The sequence below is a fragment of the Pelodiscus sinensis genome, chromosome 16 (assembly GCF_052426305.1).
Source record: "Pelodiscus sinensis isolate ZL-2025 chromosome 16, ASM5242630v1, whole genome shotgun sequence".
Classification (NCBI taxonomy): Eukaryota; Metazoa; Chordata; order Testudines; family Trionychidae; genus Pelodiscus; species Pelodiscus sinensis.
This window is the reverse complement of record NC_143067.1, coordinates 1,938,257-1,958,297: the sequence shown is the minus strand read 5'-3', so window position 1 is coordinate 1,958,297 and position 20,041 is coordinate 1,938,257. Positions and strand designations below refer to the sequence as shown.

Sequence of the window (20,041 nt, the reverse complement as noted above, 5' to 3'; positions counted from 1 at the left end):
TGCTGGCGAGTTGGCTTTATTGAACAAGACACCCAGGGGAAATCAACAGCCCCAAGGGCCGGCTGCACTGAGGATGGGTCTTCCTCAAAGATCTGCCAGTGGAACAGGAAGCAAAGGAGGCTCTCCCTCAGAGCTCGGCACCAATGAGAATTCAACATTCTCCATAATGGCTAAAGGTGAGAGTCCTATTGCTTGTCCTGGAGGGGGAGAGAGAAGGAAATGGATCAGAGACAGAGCATGCAGGATGCTAAGAGAGAGCTTCCCCAATTATCACCCCTAATGTTATTACTTCACAGACACTAACCGTTCCCCCTTACTCCTCCTCTTTCTTAAATCGGATTCGTCAGTTTTATATGTGTTCACTTTTTTTTTTATTGTATCACTGAGGTATATATAGTCGTGCCAATTTTCTGCCACATCTTGATCTGAGGAAGTGGGTCTGGCCCACGAAAGCTCATCACTTTATAAACCATCTTGTTAGTCTTTAAAATGCTACATAGTCCTGTATTTTGTTTCCGCTAGACCAGACTAACACAGCTGCATCGCTATCACTAATAGAAGTCTTGTGGTAGAAATGTAGCCGTGTTAGTCTGGTGTAGCTGAAACAAAATACAGGACTATGTAGCACTTTAAAGACTAACAAGATGGTTTATTAGGTGATGAGCTTTCGTGGGCCAGACCCACTTCCTCAGATCAAGATGTTTTTTAAAATTGTATCCTTTGGTATATATGGTTGTGACAATTTTCTTCCACTATTTGATCTGAGGAAGTGGGTCTGGCCCACGAAAGCTCATCACCTAATAAACCATTTTGTTAGTCTTTAAATTGCTGCATCGTCCTGTGTTTTGTAATAGAAGTCTTGTCATTCAAGCAGCACGGAAGGTCTTTGATAGAATCTTAACACAACAGGGAAGAACAAAGTAACAATCTCAACAGCTTGCTTGTCCCATCCACGAATAGCGTGAAAAAAGGAGACAGGTTTAACTCGTTCATAGGAACAAGAAGCGTGTGAAATATTTCTCATGACCTACTGAAACGCGAGGGGGAAATACATAAAGCTCAACTGCTCAGGGCTGCAATTCGTGGCCTCTGGATAGCCGTGTCGGTCAAAATCACCACCCCGCACATGGAAGGACACGGGCCAGTGCAAAGTCCAGGAATGCCACCCACGCCTCTCCCCGGTAGATGGATTACTCCGTTGCATTACTCAGAGGAAGAGACTTAGTTCTGGACTTACACGACGGCGTTGCAGAACTGACATTTGTTGCCATAGGTTTGGCCGTCAGAGCCGCAGTGGGCCTGATACTCCATGGTGCACAAGGGGCTGGGCTCAACGTAGTCACTGCAGTCAACCTGCAAACAGAAGAGGAAGAGCGTGTTTGAAAGTGCACCGCAACATCTGGGCCCTGGGTGCTCCCGCAGTAGGACTCTCATCCTGCAGGCATCTCCTCTCCTCTCACTCACTGGACGGCTCTCTAGTGGTTTGCCCTCTGTGGCCTTGGTAATGGCAGCTGGCCCCCGGTGTGCAGATAGCACCCGGCGTTTAGACTGCCCTGCCTGTGAGCAGAACACGTATTACCCTGGAATATCCCAGTATCCAAAGAGGTCGCTGCACTGAGACATACTGGGAGCGTGTGTCTCCCCTTCCCATAGTCCTAAATGCTCAGAGATTAGCCTGGTCCTGGGAGCAGAGGCTGCCGTGGGGAAGTTCTATTTCCGCAGCACTGGGGCATTTCTGCGGGAACTCGGAGCCTGCTCCTCTCCCCTTTTCCCCCTGTCCGCACAGTGCGCTTGATGGATAATGGCCATTCCGTGTAGTGCGCTGAAATTCAGCCTCGCAAGTCAATGCAGAAGGTGCAGCGGCCGGCAAACACTGGCCTGCAGGCGAGATCCTGGGTCATTTACCTGCATCTCTGCAGGTACAGGCAATCGCAGCTCCCGTTGGCCATGGAGCAGTGTTCCCAGCCAATGGGAGCCGTGGGAAGCGATGTCATGGTTGGCGACTCTTCCAACAGCTCCCATTGGCTGGGAACGGCGATCTGCAACCAATGGGAGCAGCCCCACCTGTGCCTTCAGGTAAACAGAGCGGCAGTGGCCCGCCAGGGGCTAACCCTGGTGAACTGCCGCCCTCTTATTGCCTCCCCTGAGCAAGTGCCTGAGCCATCCCTCGCTGGAGTCCAGGAGTCCTTCAGTGCCCTCGCTGGAGGCAGGATCTGACCTGACTTTGCATCCCGTGTCACTCACCTCGTCAGCTTTCTGCTCGCATTTCCCATCGTGCTGTTTGGCCACGCTGGTCCCATGTTCGCTGAAAGAAGGAGAGACGGGAGTTAGGAGCCCCGGACCGGCAGGATGTGACCTCACGCATGTGGTCTGGAATCCGGAAGGCACCTGGCCGAGTTAGTTTTCCTGAGGCAAGGCAGCGTGAGTTTCGCTTACAAGTACGTCGCTATTTGGAACCAGGCATGTGACGTCTCCTCACAGCAGGGGGCCAGCCTGCGGCCCTGGGGGTTTGATGTGTGGCCCGCGAAACATGTCGCTCACCTCCGCCCACATGCAGGGTTGCCAGATTCTGCTGGTTTCTGTCCGTGTGGTTTTTTCCTACCAGTTGTACTGAGGGATCATGCATGTAAAGCCAGGGCCGTGCAGGGAGGTGCATGTCGATTGCACACGCCAGTGCAAGAGCCGTGCACCCCCTCTGCAGCCAAGCCTTGCGCTGCTACGGGCCAATCAGCCCCCCCTGCAGATTCTTGGGACGCCAGGGCAGTGAGCAAAACTCCCCTCTCCTGGGAGACCATCTTGGTTACGACCATTGTGCGGCCCGAGATGAAGGAGGCCACTCCTGCGGCCCCCTCACTAGCCTCGGTTGCCCAGCAAGCCTGCCTGCTATCGTTTGAGACCAGGCCGGCCCATCCTTTCCTCTGCCCAGTCACTACTCAGCCCCCTTGAACCCTGGAGGTGCTTGTCTCCTCCCTCAGAGCCCGGCTGAGAGTCCAGGGGTGGGGGAGGAAACTCGGAGCAGACCGGAGAGGCAACCAGGGCTAAAGGACCTGCCGAAATAGGCCTGTGAAGAACCCCTGGTTGTTATGAAGGCTGCTATCGGGTAAATTACGCGGAAGGCGTGTTCTCCGGACGGGACTTACGCATTGTGCGCGCACAGCCCACACTCGCTGGGGTACGTGACGCTGTCTGTGCCGCAGACCTCAGCCAGGATGAACGGACAGGCGGTCAGGACTTGGCCATCCTTTGTGGTTACCCGGCGGTACTTGCTACAGTCCACCTGTAACAGCAATGGCAAGCAGTAGCGTTAGGCCCCGTGCGTCACCTCCCGGCTGTTGTAGCTTCTACCCAGCAGCAGACTAGGGTTCTACTGCAAACTTCCGCTTCCCTTGAAAACAGGGCAGCGGGTTTCTTTCATTCTGGAGGGGAAGGAAGGCGCAGCAGGGAGACGGGATCACGCAGCCGCATTCACACCCAGAGCCTGTAGAACCTCGATAGGAATTAGAAGTGTAGCCTTAAACTAAAGCCTCACAATCGAACCCGTTTTCATTGAGGGTCCATCTCCCGGGGGTTCAGTGAGGCTCAGAAATGGCTTCTGTCTGTGCAAAACGGGGAGGGAGAAATAAGCCACCCGATCTCGCTGTGTTCTGTTACATTGATCTGAGCCTCGGTGAGTGTGAATCCCTGGAGCTCTGTGCACGTCAGCGGAAGTCAGTGTCATATTTTAGTGTCATATTTTAGTGTCATATTTTAGTGTCATATTTTGTAGTTTCTCCAGCAAGGTGTCTGCCCGTTGCACTGCGCATCTCACACCAGATTGTACTCGGGGGGGAGCAGGGCCAGATTAAAGGGGGGCTAGCCGGGCAGCTGTCCAGGGCACCAACCTTTTGGGGGGACACCTGATGGCAGCTGTAAGGGGCACACAGCGCTCCTTACAACTGCCATCAGGCACCGCATGCCCGGCTCCTGGATCACTGGCTGCAGCAGCTCCCAGCGGCCACCCGGGGGAGGGGCCGCATTAACCCCCGCAGCGCCGGCCAGCAGCGCCTTTCCCCCCATGGCTGCGGGACCCTGCATGGCCAGGCTTAGCCCACCTCGAGCAGCCCTGGGCTGCATGCCAGCGGCAGTAGCCAAGCTGGGCCAGGCTGGGCACATGCGTCCTGCCACCACCAGCTCCGCGCGCCCTCTCCCACGCGCCGGCACAGGGGTGGGGCCACGCATGCGCCCTCCTCCAACCCGGGGCACAATTAAACTATCTGCTCGGGGTGCCAGAATGGCTCGGTCCGGCCCTGGGGGGGGTGGGGGGAATCCATAAGGACATAAGAATGGAGTGGATAGGAAAGGCATTTCTGAATCCCAGGCTTACGCCTTCACATGTATGGCCCTGGGTAGTTTTGTTTCATGGTGGGCATGTTTAGAGCTGGCCAGACTTGTAATAATAAACCCGTCCAATCATTTTTATTTGTAGTGGTCATGTGCATCAGTCAACACAATGGACACGTCTCCCCCTTCCTGTATTCCAAAAACTGGTCGCTCGGGGCATCCCCTGGTTCTGTGGGAATAGGATGTTTGTTCATATTTCCACAGCAAAGGGTCATTTCTTGCTGCTCCTTGTCTCAAAGCCCCTTCCTCTTGTAGCCCTCCTTCTGACAGTGTGTGGGTGTTTATAGACAATGGCCATTTCCTGTAGTTAGGGTGAATTCACCCCTCTGCAGAAGATCCTTACAAGCGGTGGGCACCACTAAAATCCAGGCATATTGTGTCTGAACTGCTCTCTGAACCCTGTTGGAGCACACTTGAACCTGCCCGGGCACTCATGAGTGGATCTCCAAGTCACCGTGTTGTTTCAGGCCAATTCCACTAGCCAAATACACAGGGAAGCCTTGGAATTTCACTTCATTCACAAATTTGGGAGCCATCCCGAAGGTCTGAACAAAGACATCGCTTGGCTAGCACACTCCCTTCTACAGCCTAGTGACTTGTCCAACCACACAATGGGGACTTCAAAACAATTGCACCTTCTTTATCAGCCTCATGTAACATAAACACTCGAATTCAGTATTTTTTCCCTTTCTTCCCCCCCACGCTTATTTATTTTGGAACTGGACTTTTAATACTCCAGTCATCTGCAGAAGTGGGCGGTGCCCATGAAAGCTCACGGTCCCATCTACATGGCTTGTTAGTCTTTAAGGTGCTGTGGAACTAGTCGTTGTTTTTTAAGTTTTTTCAGTTACACTCACTCGGCTCCCCCTCGGAAGCTGCTCTCGGAAGTTAGGAAATGCTTTCCACTGACCGTACGGGGCCAGGGTTCGGCCCTGGCTTTGCATCAGGTTGCACTTACCGGCACCGCTTTCGGCTTGCATGCTCCATCGTGCTCTCTGGAAACAGTGGTCCCATGCTCTCTGGAAGAGAAAGAGACCGATATGGGGACTCTCCATGGGTCACAGGAATCTCCCTGCTACCTCCTGCTGCTGGCAGAGCGAACCAAACTCCCACACATCATGGCGGGGGGAGAGGAGGCATGGGATTGAATTAGTCTGTCTCCTTCTACAAGGCGGTATCGGCGTGACTGACTTGTATAAGCTAGTGCCGTCTCTTTACATTGTACCATTGGGAGTAATGTTCTGACCCATTCTTCTGTCTGCTCAGCCATCACGTACTAACCCCCTGCTGCAGTCCAGGGGCTGCCTGTTCCCTGTTTCCCCAGGGAGCCAATGAAGGGTGCAGGGGGGAAACTGAGGGCAGACTAAAGGGCAAAGAAGTAGGGCCAAGGACTAAGAGATCCCCCTCCCCCTCCCCCTCCGAAACAAGCCATGGAAGATTTTCAGGAAGGTGTTTTCTGGAGCGCGGCCCTTGGTTGGTTACTCAGACGAATGTGTCCTCTGTGTGGTACTTACAAGTTATGGGCACAAATCTCGCATGCGTTGGCATATGTGACCCCATCTGTGCCACACACTTTTTGCAGGATCCGGGGGCAGACGATCAGTTCTTTGCCCTCAGAAGGTGTCCTGCGGACCAAGGAACACTCCCTCTGGGAAAGGAAAACAGCAAAGGAATTGTGACAGCCTTGGATGTATGAAACGGTGGCCCCCTTGGCCTACCCCCACCCTTGGCCCCCAGCCTCGCTGGCGGTTATCACAGGAGAAACGAGGCTTGCCTTTTAAACGTCTTCTGCCACCGAGAAGAGGCCTGTTCAGTTCTACGGTCGCTTTTGCTCATTCGCTCATGCCGGTGGGGAAGGATGAGTAATTGGGAGGAAGGACCCTTAGACCTGAACTCTGTGGGACACCTCCATGTACTGAAACTGAGGCCAGGTCTATGCTACCCAAGAACATTGACCTAAGATATGCAACTCCAGCAATGAGAATAGCATAGCTGGAGTTAACGTGCCTTTAAATCAAATTTCTGCGGCATCCCCACCATGGGAGATCGATGGGAGAAACTCTCCCGTCGACTTCTCTTACTCCTCATGACCTGGTGGAGTGCCAGAGTCACTGGGGGCACCATCGGCAGTCTATTTAGTGGGTCTTTACTAGACTCACTAAATCAAACCCCAGAAGATGGATCTCCGGGTAAGTGTAGACCTGGCCAGAATAGGTATTACAAGTGGCACATTTAGTCAAACCTCAGAACTCAAAATCTAATAAGATTTCATTTATGATCCAGCCTCCAGAGAGTGAAATGATAAGAATTTGTCAGCTCACATAGAACAACCAGAGAGAAATACGCTATCAGGTTTGTTGTCTAATCTGTGATACAAGAAAAACGGGGGTAGATTCTCAGCTACTGTAAATTGACCAAATTCTGCTGATGTCAGCAACAGTTGACTTACAACAGACAAGTATATGGCTCTCTGTAGGTAAATTTCATACTTTCTGCCCCAGGATGTCTGCATGCTGCTCTATGAATCTCACACTTTTAGGTTTAAAGCTAGTCAAGTAGGTAACAAATAAATGAATCCAAGTGATTTGCTCTGATGCTTGCTGAAAAACTAGCAGCTGTTTGGATTCCTCTGCGCCCGCCTGGTGTCACAATGCAGGTGTTTTACTATATGCCCCAGTCAGTCACTCAGCAAATGCCAGTGTCCAACAAGGTGAATGCACACCAGGAACCTCGGGGGCCCTCCTCTCATAGTCCCGGAGCAGGCCGGCGACACGTTGCCTGAGACGGTGAGACGAGGTTGCTTTGTGAACAGTGCTGGCTTTCGCAGTCCTGCAGCGGTAGGGCCTTCTGGTTCCTTGTCTCAGACCCTATTCCCCTTCTGTCTCCCTTTCCCCTTTCCAGGATCTGGATAGCGGCCACTTGGATGAAACTGGCCCCTAGATACTAGGGCGGCACGTAGTCTGTGCATCGCCCACGTCCCTGCAGGGATAGCAGGGAACCGTCTCTCTCTGAAGCAACTAGCTAGGAGTTGCTCCATTTGCACGGCTGGAAGTAGGCTCTTGTGCAAGAGGGCTCACTTACCACCTCTATTCGCTTTTTGCACGGGCCATCGTGCAGTTTCCAAACACTGGTCCCAAGTTTCCTGGAGGAGGGAGAGATGGGAGTGAGGGAACTCAGTGAAGTCCTGTCCCCCTCACAGCTCTGGTGCAATGAACCCCCCCATTGCACGGGGGAGAGGAGGCCTCTGACTGCTCCGGGGCGGTACCTGCCCCTCGGACTGGGGCAATGCCGCTGGTTAGCAGGCAGGCGAGGCCTCCTTACAGGGCGTCCTTTGGAGTAACACGCTGGCCCATTCTTTCCTCAGTGCTTAAGCACCGGACAGCCCCCGTCTGGGGCTGTGGTCTGGCCCTTCTATGCCAGCCCCCGAGCACGAAGCCCAGAGCACGCTGGGTGGGTGAAGAGGAGGGGATTGTGGAGACACGGCCAGGGAGGCATGAGGTGAAAGGGCTCCCGCGGGCCCGTTGCTGGTTGCTCAGAAGGAATGGGCGCCGGGCAGCACTCACAGGTTGTGGGCGCACAGCTGGCAGTCGTTGGAGTAAGTGATGCCGTTGGAGCCACAGAGCTCAGCCAGGATCCTTGGGCAGCCTACTGCGGTTTTGCCTTCGGCGCTCAGCCTGCCGGAGTACTGGCTGCAATTGACCTGTAAACACAGCGCAGAGGCAGGCTCGGTGCAGCCCTCGCGATTGGAAATAGCGCCCATGAGCAGCCCCCCCACGGTGGGCCCCCAGACCCCCTCGCTTCTCCCATCTCACACGCCGGGGCTCGAGATGAAGCGTGTTCTTGGGCTGGAAACAGGGCGAGTCGGTTCTAGGCGTTTTCGCCCCGGGAAGGCCCGTTCCCTCAGGCTCCCCCTCTCTGGGAGGCACCCCTGCTTTACGAACAGAGCTAGGCACTAGAAGTGGATCCCTACACCGCATCCCGACACTCAGCATCGAAGGCATGGCCATGTGCGATCCAGGCAGCAGAGGGTTAAATGAGGCCAAGAATTTGTGCCAGTGCGAGCCGTACACGCACAGACAAGTAGCCTTGCAGATCATGCTGCTCCCATCTGGACCAGAGAGAAACCCTCAGGCCGGCTCCTCCCCCGTGTGAATCAAAGGGGCGTCTTTGGAAATGGATTCCCCCCAACAATATGGAGTTGAGCTGATGCTCGGGGCAACACACGCAGACTGAGCACAGACGGTGTCAGGGGAAAGAACGCCACCATTAAATGGAGAAAGTGGAGTCCCAGGGTTTTCCTCTTTCAGATAGGCTGTGTCTAGACTACAGAGTTTTGTCGACAAAACGATACCTGTGTCTACACTGCCGCCGAGTTCTGTCGACGTTACGTAAACCTCGGCAGTTTTGTCAACGGCGGTAAACCTCATTCTACGAGGAATAACGTCTTTTGTCGACAGAGTTCTATCGACAGACGGCGCTATTGCATCTACACTGTCCTTTGCGTCTACACTCTCATGTTGACAAAGCGGCTTGCTTTGTGGACAGAACTAGATGTAGTCTAGACTCTCTTTGTTGACAGAACCTCTGTCAATGGTATCAAAGCCTCTGTCGACAAAAGCCTATCGTCCAGACGTACCCATAGACGGCACAGGGGTGTCTTGCATCATGAGGGCCCCACCTATTCCCAGTGGGTCAGATATAGACAAGATGAATTAATCCAATGCCTGGGAATGATTTCTGTGGCCATTCATCAAATCATTGTCATGGTTACGTGCAACAGCTGGAGTGTTTAGAACCCCACTGCACACAGGGGCCCTGCCGGTGATCAGAAATGGGGGCGTTTCTCAATCTTCCCAAGTATTATCTTGGAAAATCCCAGTCTCCGAAGAGGGTGCTGCACTGATGCATACAGGGGTCCTGTGTCTCCCCTTCGCAGGGCCCTCAATCTGCTTTGCCCGCTACTGAGAAATGAGGCGGCTCTGGGAGCAAATGTGTGCCCAGCTCTGCAGCACTAGGATATTCCGGCTGCTTGGCTCAAACACTGCTCCTCTTCTCGCTCCTTTGTTCTGAGGGGGTATTGAAGTATTTGGACACTGGCCATTTTGTGTATTGAGGATGGAATGAATCCCTGTGTATAGGGCAGGACATCCGCCCAAGAGTCCATCCATCCAATGCCAGAACCCTCGCTCGTTGCAGTCAACAAAGATCTATCTAGTGACATCAGTGGGAATAGGATCCAGCTGTTATTTTGCTTCAGGTTACACTTACCGGGACAATTTCCTGTTTGCAGTCCCCATCATGCTTTTTCTTAATGCTTCCTCCCTGTTGTCTGGAAGAAGGAGAAACAAGTTAGAGAACTCGGTGAGTAACTGTACCGGTTACCCCCAAGAGTCAGTACAATGGCACAGCTGCACCAGTAGCATATGGGAGACAGGCGGTGTCTTACTGAGTGAACGTGTCACTGTCTGTGAGTCAGTACGACTTCTCCTTGTACGACACAAGTCTTCACGAGGGAGATAAATTGTGACCAGATGCTTCACACGTTCCGCATGAACCATCGGGGGAAAGAACACAATTGACGCCATCATTGAGCCGGGACAGATTGCCTTCAAGAGCTCATGGTCTGGACAAGATGCAGCAGGACTGAGGCTATGTCTAGGCTGCTGGCTTCTTTCAGAAGAAGCTTTTCCAGAAGAGATCTTCCAGAAAAACTTCTTTCGAAAGAGAGCGTCCACACTGCCCAAGCGCAACGAAAAAGCGATGTGCTCTTTCGAAAGAGAGCGTCCACATTCATTGGACTATCTCGCATTTAAGTTCTGTGGATGGAGTGGCCACCGGGGCACCTGTGCTTTTTCCCAGAGGCCTCTTCTTTCGAAAAAACCCCTCTTCCCCATCCACACACGCCTTTTTCCATAAGAGTTCTTGCGGAAAAAGGCTTCTTCCTTGTCGAAAGAGGTTTACCGCTGATGGAAAACCCCCGGCATTCTTTAGACTTTCTGTCAAAAGCACGCAATTGCAGTGTGGACGCAAGTGTCGTTTTCCCAGGAAAACTCTGCAGTGTCGACATACCTTGAGAGGCACAAGCCAAGTATCTAACTTTAAAGAGGACCTGGGAGTTAGAGGCCAGTCGCTCCACCTGATACCCCACTGCAGCACGTACGGTGAGTGGGGGAGGAGAGGAGAAAATCAGAGCAGCCGGGAGAGCTAGAAGCCGGCAGAGGCCTCTGGAGCAAGGAGGGACTCTGCAAAGGCTGTCCTGAGGCGCTCCGTGCCCAGAAGGCTGGCTCTGTGTGTTGGACGTACAGGTTATGGGCACACAGCATGCAGTCGTTCCAGTACGTGACGCCATCGGTGCCGCAGACCTCAGCCAGGTTCCTCGGGCAGTTCATTACGACCTTGCCTTCTATAGTCTGAAAGCTGGGGAACTGGCTACAGTCGATCTGTAAAAGTGAGAGAGGGATAGCGCCCGGGCACCCGCCGGGGCAGGGACTGCCCCACACCGCCAGCCCTCAGGCGCAGGAGGGAGCTGCTGAAAACGTTTGCTTCCCTCAGCCGTGGGCAGAGCTGCTCTGCCGGCGCTTGGCAGGCTGCCGGGGAAGGAAGGCCCCGGGCGGGGACCACACCTCAGACCTGCAGGGCTGCACCGGGCCTTCGGTTGGCCTGCGGCAAAGCGTGAAACCGAGACCCCCGCCCTTCCACAAACTCCCCAGGGGGAGCGAGCCCCCCCCCACTCCACAGGACGCTCCAGTCCTGGGGCTCCGGAGGTTTCAGCAGTACGCTGGGCTGGCCCAGCCACCGCTCCAGCCCCACAGAGGTGGGCTGCACTGGGGTGGCCCTATACCCCTTGAACCATGTGGTAAAGCCCCTGTGTTTGGGGTCTTTTCAAATGGGAGCTCCAGGCAAACTGTCCCATTTTCCCCTCCCCCCCCATGGTGCTGCAGACTCGTGTTCGGCACGAGGCAGCCATGCCCCATTGAAAACGGGACCTTCACCCAGTGCCCCGGCATCAAGATCTAACGACTTTTCATTTCTGAGCCCGTCACCAAGGAGCTAAACGAGGCTCAGGACGGGTTTCAGCCCAGGCCGAACAGGGGAAAGACACAATCTACCAGAGCGTCTCGTTTTATTCAGTACAATCTATTTAAAGCCCCCCCCCCCCCCCGGCATGGCCCTCCGCTGCTCTGATGAGACGCATGTCTACAGCTGAACGGGTGCTCGGCCGCCTGGATCGGCGCGGGGGGGAGGGACTGGCCAGGCCAGTCTGGGAAGCCAAAGAGAGGAATGCATTACGCAGGGGTCTTGTGCCTCTCCTTCCCCTCGTCCTGAAACCGCCCACTGGGCGCTTGGCCTGACCCACTGAGGGGCGGCTGCTCTGGAAGGATTGATGTTGCGGTTCCAAGACCTGGTGCATTTCTGTTCCCTGTCTCACACTCCCCGCCCCCCGGCTCCCCCGAGCCCTCTTTCGTTCCTCTGACGCTGCAGCGTCGGGTACGCACAATGGCCGTTGTGTAGCCGGGGGGACATTCGTCCCTCTGCAGAAGGCCAATGCAAAGTCTGTGCTCCGTGAAGGTCCATGCGTGAAGCCCCTGCTAACAGGAGGAGCCTTTCGGCTGAGGTCGGTGGGATTCGAATTCGGCCCTCCCGGTGCGTCGGGGTTCACTTACCGACACGCTCTCCGGCTCACATTTCCCCTTGTGTTTTCTGACAACGGCTTCCTGATGCTCGCTGGAAGAGGGAGAAAGGGGCGTCAGGAGCCTTCGCGAGATCCTCTGCCTGGCATGACGAACCAAACTCCCACGTTCTGGGAGGGCTACCGGCAGGCTCTGATGGCGTCAGCGGATCAGCGTCACCGATTAGCATAACCCGGCAGGACCTGCTCTCAGAAACGCCAGGCCTCCGTCTGGCGACTCCTCAGGACTCACACTGCCGTGTTCCTCCCGCCAGTCCCACGCCACTGCGCCCCTGCCACACGCGGGCGCCGAAATCTGGCTCTTGGACCATCCCCCGCTAAGCACGTAGAGGGGCCAGGGAGGAACGTCAGGGCAGACTGGCGGGACCAGGGACTTAGTGACCCTCAGAAATAGGCCTAGGAAGCATTACGAAGGCAGCGCCAGTGGCTCTGGTCAGTGCTCGGAGGGAACGGTGGTGGCGGGTACTCACAGGTTGTGGGCGCACATCATGCATTCGTTGGCGTAAGTGACGCCGTCGGAGCCACACACCTCATCCAGGATCCGAGGGCAGGGCATCACGACTGTGCCATCCTTCGCCGTAATCGTTCTGTACCCACTGCAGTCAGACTGTAACGGCAACGCAGTAACAGGGCGCATGCCGCCTTTGTTAGCCAGCCCCGTGCTGCTGGCCGGCCTCCCCACGCTGCGCCGCCAGCCCTTGTGGGACCCCCACATCTCCCAGGGGTCCTGGCTAGTGGCACCGAGACCGGGGGAGACTAGCGAGTCTGCTCTGCAGCCTTAGCTGAGAGCCAGCTGGCTTTCAGCCTGTGCGCAAAGCCCCCAGGTTCAATTCCACCTGTGGGCGTTACACACATGCCGCTTGTCTCAGGGAAACTGAAGACTGAATTTTTATCAGGCTGACTGGGCAGAAATGGAGCCTCTGAATCCCAGAGTTTTACCTTCTCAAGTCTCTAATCCTGGGATGCTTTTGTGTCTTGCCGGCCCAAACTATTTCCACTGGTTTAGAGCTAGTCCAACACTCCAACGAGTTTAACCAACTAGCATGCCTGCTTGTGGCTCACGTTCCTGAAATTATTTCTGAGTCTGGGGACGGCAGTGAGGGTGTTTTGAACGCCCTGCTGGAGGTCAGAAAATGGGCTGTGTTCCAGCCTCCACAACGTGTCATCTTGGAAAATCCCAGTCTCCAAAGGAGCCAATGCACTGATAAATCCAGGAACCCTGAGTCTCCCCTCCTAAACCCTACGTCAGGATGCTCAGGGCTTGTCCTGAGACTGAGCTGGGGGAACAGGACTTCCTGAAGCACTGGGATATTTCTGCTCCTTCTTTCATGCCCTGTTCCTCTTTGCCAGCGCTCTCTAGAATGTGATCGCTGGCAAATGGCCGTTTTGCACAGCTGGGCTGAAGATCTGCCCTAGGAAAAGGGACAGCATGTGGTCTAGGTACCACGTAGGACCATGTGTTTGGTGCCCGAATCGTCTCCCGCTGACTGCGCTCCAAAGCTGTCTTTCCACTGACATCGCTTGGCGAAGGATCGGGCCCCTCCTGTGCCCCAGTGACACTTACCGGCTCATCTGCCTGCTTGCATTTCCCATCGTGCTTTTTGCCCACGCTGGTCCGATGCTCCCTGGAAGAGGGAGATGGGGGTTAAGGAGCTCGGGAAGCAACTCTCCACGTGATACTCGAGGGGCTGGTACTGTGTGGGATGGGGCGGGGCTCATGTGCGCAGGGCAGTATCAGCACCGCTGACCAGCATCATCCCGCAGACCAGGCGGGGGAGAGACCTGCTCTCCAGCTGCATGGAGCCAGGGCCGGCTTTAGGCCGATTCGACCGATTCCCCCAAATCGGGCCCCGCGCCTAAGAGAGCCCCACGCCCTAGAGCCAGAAGCGAGCTGGGCGAGCTGTGGGAGGGGGCGTCGGCCCGGAGGAGGAGCACGACAGCTTCCCTGCGCCGCAGGAGGGGTGAGTCAAGTGCAGGGGAAGGAGGGACATGACTCTGCCCTGTCGCTGGGGATTTAAAGGAGGACTGTGATTTTTTTTTATTTTTTATTTTTTTGCTCAACAAAAAATCCTGGCTGTTCAAATTGGGCCCTGCAGTTCCTAAAGCCGGCCCTGCGTGGAGCTGCGCTGCAGAAGTTCTCTGTGCGGCCCCAAAGCCTGTCTCTCTCCCCAGAGAAGTTAGTCCGGGAGAAGACAGGGCCTCACCCTTTCTCTCGACTGCCCGGCAGCCAGTCACCACACTGCGCAGCATCCTTCCTCGAGTTCCCAGGCGTGACAGCGCCCTACGGTGCACCACTTAGAGCAGCGGCTCTCAGCATTTCGGCCCGCAGCCCACCCTGCTCAATGCAGACCTTTCCACGGACCCCCATGATGGCAAAATGGGTGCAGATGGGGGTGCAGGGTCTGGCTGGGAGGTTGGACGCAGGCCCGGGCTTGGGGGGGGGTCTGGGAGGGAGGGAGGGTGCAGGAGCAAGAGGGGGTGCATGAGGGTGATGGGATGCAGGGTCTGGGTATGAAGGAGATGGGGGGCATTTACCAGGCTCTGTGCCTTCTGCTGCTCCCAGGCACCGCCCTCCCGCTGCTCCCATTGGCTGCGATTCTGACCAATGGGAGCAGTGGAGAAAGCCTCCAGGTGAGCGGTTTTCCTTGCAGCTGTTCCCCTAGCTGGCGGGAGGGGAGGGGGAGGGGCAGTGCACAGAGCCGCTTGCTCCCCCCACAAGCTAGTTCCAGCCCACAGGGCTCACCTCCCCCAGCGGGAAGCCGGCGCTGGTGCTCCAACCTCACGAGGGGGCGGGGCGGGGGGTCACAGGGCTGAAGTGCCAGAGCAGGCTCCCAGCTGCAGGAGAAGTGAGCTCCGAGCTGTGGCCCATGTGCAAGATGGACACGGATCACTAGTGATCCTCGGACCCCACTGTGAGAATCACTGATTTGGAGTGACACCGTGACCCGTCCTGCTCTGAGCCCCGTCACCTCACCGCTCCCTTGGGACGCTGTTGCCTGGCCCGTCCCTGCGCGCCCGGCTCAGCACTCATCCCGGGAACGCAGGGAGGTCTGGCAGGGCAGAAAGTAGGGCCAGGGCCTCCGAGCTCTGCAGGCTGCTGGTATTCCCAAAGGCTGTCATCAGACGCTATCGATTGCTAGTGACGCGGGAGGCATGTTCTCTGAGCAGGACTTACGCGTTGTGAGCGCACAGCGCACACTCGCTGGGGTACGTGATGCCGTCTGTGCCGCAGACCTCAGCCAGGATAAACGGACAGGCGGTCAGGACTTGGCCATCCTCAGCAGTGCCCGAGGGGTACTTACTACAGTCCACCTGTGAGAGCAATGCCAAGCAATGGGCGTGATGCGGCCGTTCAAGTGCGACATGGTGCCCCTGAGTCATCTGCCTGTTCTGCGACTCCGGCCTTTCTAATGTCTGCCCTAAGGCAAAGTCCGGTTATATTTACCCTGATTCGTCCTCCCCCAATGGGCTGAGCCTGCTCTAAGGTCGTTTTCTGGAGGGGGAATGCACCAAAGCATTAATTCTCTGTGTGCTGGGCGAAGCAACCACGCCCCTCTGAGACCAGCGAGCTGGTACAAATCCAGCGCTAAGCCGAAGCTTCAGAATCAAATGCGTTTTTGAAACATGCTTTCCAGAGGGTTCTCTGAGGGGAGAAGTTTGGTTCGGCACATGCAGTCAATGCATTTAATATAAAGAAAACCCTTCGGCTAGATTCCCAGCTTATGTAACTCAAAGTCACCGACATTGATTGACTGACGATCTGGTCCCTTATTGTGTTTTTGGTCCAGTTTCTCCGATGCTAGGTCTACGCGCTGTTCTAAGGACCTCTCAAGGTCCAAGCAGAGGTTGTCTCAGGTCAAATAATAATAACAAACACAATTCCACTGTTTGGAAACAGAATATCTGAAGGTCAAGGTTTTACTCTTCAGATATAAAGCGCTGCGAGAACTTTGCAGGCAGATGACTATTGAATTATTCTCCCAGCTACAGAATTGGTTGAGTACAAATAGCCCTTCTGGGACTAAATATTGTGTCTATTGCTTATATTCATCACGTTGTTTGTTGAACAGATAGTTCAGGTCTAGGATTGTCTGGCTATGACAAAAATATTTGTTGAAATGATCTGATAAGAACATAAGAATGCCCAGTCTGGGTCAGACCAAAGATCCATCTAGCCCCCAGTCCTGTCTTCTGATAGTGGCCAATGCCAAGTGCCCCACAGGAAGTGAACAGAACAGGTAATAATCAAGTGATCCCTCTCCTGCCATCTGACAAACAGGCTAGGGACACCATTCTTACCCATCCTGGCTGCCATTGATGGACCTAACCTCCATGAATTTATCTAGCTCTTTTTTGAACCCTGTTATATTCCTGGTCTTCACAACATCCTCTAGCAAGGAGTTCCACAGGTTGACTGTGTGCTGTGTGAAGAAAAACTTCTTTTTGTTTGTTTTAAACCTGCTACCTATTAATTTCATTGGGTGACCCCTAGTTCTTATGTTATGGGAACAATGAAATAACTTTTCCTTATTCGCTTTCTCCACACCAGTCATGATTTTATAGACCTCTGTCCTATCCCCCCTAAGGCTATGTCTAGACTGAAGGCTTCTTTTAGAAGAAGCTTTTCCTGAAGAGATGTTCTGGAAAAACGTCTTCCAAAAGAGAGCTTCCACACTGCAAAAGCACATTGAGGAAGCGGTCTGCTTTTTCGAAAGAGAGCGTCCACACTGAATGCACACTATCTCACATGTCAGCTGTGATTACTATGGCCACCAGGGCACCTGTGCTTTTCCCTCTTTGCTCTTCTTTCAAAAGAACTCCCTCTTCCCCATCCACACGCGCCTTTTTCCGAAAGAGTTCTTTCAGAAAAAGACTTCTTCCTCGTAGAATGAGGTTTACCAATGTCGGGAAAAAACCCTCTGTTCTTTCGATTTCCTTTTGGAAGAACGCGATTGCAGTGTGAATGTAATTGAAGTTTTTTCAGAAAAACGGCCGTTTTCCCGAGAAAGCTCTGTAGTGCAGACATACCCTTAGTCTCTTCTTTTTCTAAGCTGACCAGCCTCAGTCTTTTTAATCTCTTTTCGCATGGCAGCCGTTCCAAACCTCTCATCGTTTTCTGCAAAAATCCCCCAGTAATGGTTTGGTGACTATTCTACAAAGAGCTGCAGGTTGCAGTGTTTTTCATACCCTCAGCCCCAGTGTGGTCACTACCCGTTTATCTTGGGTCAGAAAGTGAATCCATGGACAGTTCTGCCACTCACCTCACTGCCAACGGGGACAGCTGAAAGAAAAGCAGAGACAGAAACATGAAACTGACCCAAACCACTCACAGGAGCAGATCTGAAATGTGCAGATCTCATTGTGGAATAATTTCCTGCCGTTTCTAACCCAGTGGCTATCCCTGAACAGATTCTTAAACTAAACACCATGGCTGTGTCTAGACTGGTCAGTTTTTCCGGAAAATCAGCCGCTTTTCCAGAAAAACTTGCCAGCTGTCTACACTGGCCGCTTGAATTTCCGCAAAAGCACTGACTTCCTACTGTAAGAAATCAGTGCTTCTTGCGGAAATACTATGCGGCTCCCGTTCGGGCAAAAGTCCCTTTTCCGCAAAACTTTTGCGCAAAAGGGTCAGTGTAGACAGCTCAGATTTGTTTTCCACAAAAAAGCCCCGATTGTGAAAATGGCAATCGGGGCTTTTTTGTGGAAAAGCGCGTCTAGATTGGCCACGGACACTTTTCCGCAAAAAGTGCTTTTGCGGAAAAGCGTCCGTGCCAATCTAGACGCTCTGTTCCGAAAATGCTTTTAATGGAAAACGTTTCCGTTAAAGGCATTTCCGGAAAATCATGCCAGTCTAGACGTAGCCCAGGTGTGCAGTTTGGTACCAGGATGGTCACTGAGGCTAAGCTGTCTTGATTTTAATGTGACTTGGTGTTCTGTTGGGATTTGCTTTTCTTTTTTATGCGCTGAGTTTTGTGATCCAAACGGCCAGTTACAGGATATCACAGAAAACATACGTCAGGATAACCCCTCGATGTCTTTACAGCTGCGTGTGCTCTCATAGAAAGCCCTTACTTATTTAACGTCCTTCGTGGCGCCCACAGCTAATTATGGGTGTAAAACTGTACCTGCAGTTACTTTGACCCACCAATCAGAGGGTACGTCTAGACTACAGGCTTAAGCTTCTGTCGACAAAGAGCATCTAGACTACATCCAGGTCTGTCGACAAAGAGCGTCTAGACTACATCCAGGTCTGTCGACAAAGAGTGTCTAGACTACATCCAGGTCTGTCGACAAAGAGCGTCTAGACTACATCCAGGTCTGTCGACAAAGAGTGTCTAGACTACATCCAGGTCTGTCGACAAAGCAAGCCGCTCTGTCGACATGAGAGTGTAGGCGCAAAGGACAGTGTAGATGCAATAGCGCCTTCTGTCGATAGAACTCTGTTGACACAAGGCGTTATTCCTCGTAGAATGAGGTTTACAGCCGTCGACAACACTGCTGAATTCTGTCGACGTTATGTTGACAGAACTCAGCGGCAGTGTAGTTTGGTCAACAAAAGTGGACTTTTGTTGACAAAACCCTGTAGTCTAGACACACCCAGAGGGTGCAAAAATAACCCATTTAAGTCTGTCCTGACATTTGGCCCTGGAAGTCGTGACTTTTCAGTGCCATCTTTTGGTGATAAAATAGCTCTGCATAGAGACTGTGTTTGAGGACAATTCCATGTTTGGGAGGCTGGATAGCTCTCTGGTTGGGACAGAGGACTGGATGCAGAACGGCAAAATGACTCACCTGAAGCGCACCACGTTGTTAGAGCGAGGAACACGAGGAGGCCTGTCATTGTCCTGGCGGAGAGGAGGGGGTGGTTGAATCTGTGTTGAATTTGTTAGTGCTCAGCTGCGGCGATGCTCTCTCAGGGCTCCTCTCGGATGGTGATCATGTACCAGAAGGACGTGTGTGTTTAAAACTGCATATATATACCCTTGTGTGTCCAGCCTGGCCGTCCTTATTGTGAAACACCCCTCGGGTCTGTCACTGCTCTGGTAGGCCTGCAATATTTACTGAGGTCTTGACTTTCCAGCTAATGATTCACTTTTCCTAGCTAATTGATTTTGGCTTGTCCTTTGGTTAGTAGCTTCAGACACATTTTCCTGAGCCAGAAAAATAAATCCTAGTGAGAGAGCAGAGAATGTAAGAGGGGCCAGTGAATTGTAGCGTCGGTCATGAAGGCAGAGCTGTGGTTATTCCCCAGAGAGGGATGAAGGCTCTTTGTGGCGCACACTCTCCTGATGGGCGAGAGGTTTGGAGGTTAAAGCATGTGGAGCTGGTTCCAAGTTGTTTTCACGTCCTAGCTGAGAGACGTGAGCCCTCATCAAGGTCCAGGCCCGAAGAACAGCCCCCAAGCGGGCCCCGTAAGACATTATCTCACCAACCTTCCCCCTCGATCACCACCAGAGCACCTCGACAGGTGGCTTTGGGGACCCAGTGTGCAAAGTGAGACTCTACGGGCATGTCGGGTAGAGCGAGTCATCGAACGTAGGCCGGACAGGCCCAGCCGACGCTAGTTTGACGCCTTTCAGCGCAAGCCGCCAATGCCGCTCAGCCCCCCCACACTAAACCCAGCAGCCCACACGGGCACAAAGCGTTCCAGCCCACAGGAGGCTCCATTGCTGTGTGCCTGTGGGCCCCGCAAGGGCCGGGAGTGGCGAGGAGAGAAAGAGCAGACAATCCCAGAGGAAGATGGAAAAGTCCGGCCTGAGGGAACCTCCCTTCCCATCTCCCCATAGGATGGTCGGTTAGACCCTGAGCTTGGGATCACGAACCAGCCAGCCAAACACCCGAGACAAGGCCTACCTAGCGCCACCTGAGAGCCTGGGCCCTCCCGTCCAACCGCCAGTCTCCAGCCGCGGACAGCCCTCGCGCTTCAGAGGAGAGATTGAAAAAACCTCCCAGAAGACACGGGGCGGGGGG

At 53.9% G+C, this 20,041-nt stretch overlaps 1 protein-coding gene across 1 annotated transcript; it reads right to left on the bottom strand.

The window, feature by feature from the left end:
* LOC102457814 (ovoinhibitor-like) lies at positions 1 to 19,030 on the bottom strand. Its single transcript, XM_075900663.2, has 16 exons — positions 18,863 to 19,030; positions 17,332 to 17,351; positions 15,246 to 15,382; positions 13,635 to 13,695; positions 12,541 to 12,677; positions 12,045 to 12,105; positions 10,684 to 10,820; positions 9,649 to 9,709; positions 7,944 to 8,080; positions 7,462 to 7,522; positions 5,895 to 6,028; positions 5,339 to 5,399; positions 3,141 to 3,277; positions 2,245 to 2,305; positions 1,238 to 1,353; positions 1 to 197 (listed from the first exon to the last, which is right to left on the bottom strand). The coding sequence occupies exons 1-16, from the start codon at positions 18,909 to 18,911 to the stop codon at positions 152 to 154; spliced, it is 1,416 nt and encodes a 471-aa protein (XP_075756778.2). The 5' UTR covers positions 18,912 to 19,030; the 3' UTR covers positions 1 to 151.
* Positions 19,031 to 20,041: the final 1,011 nt, after the last annotated feature.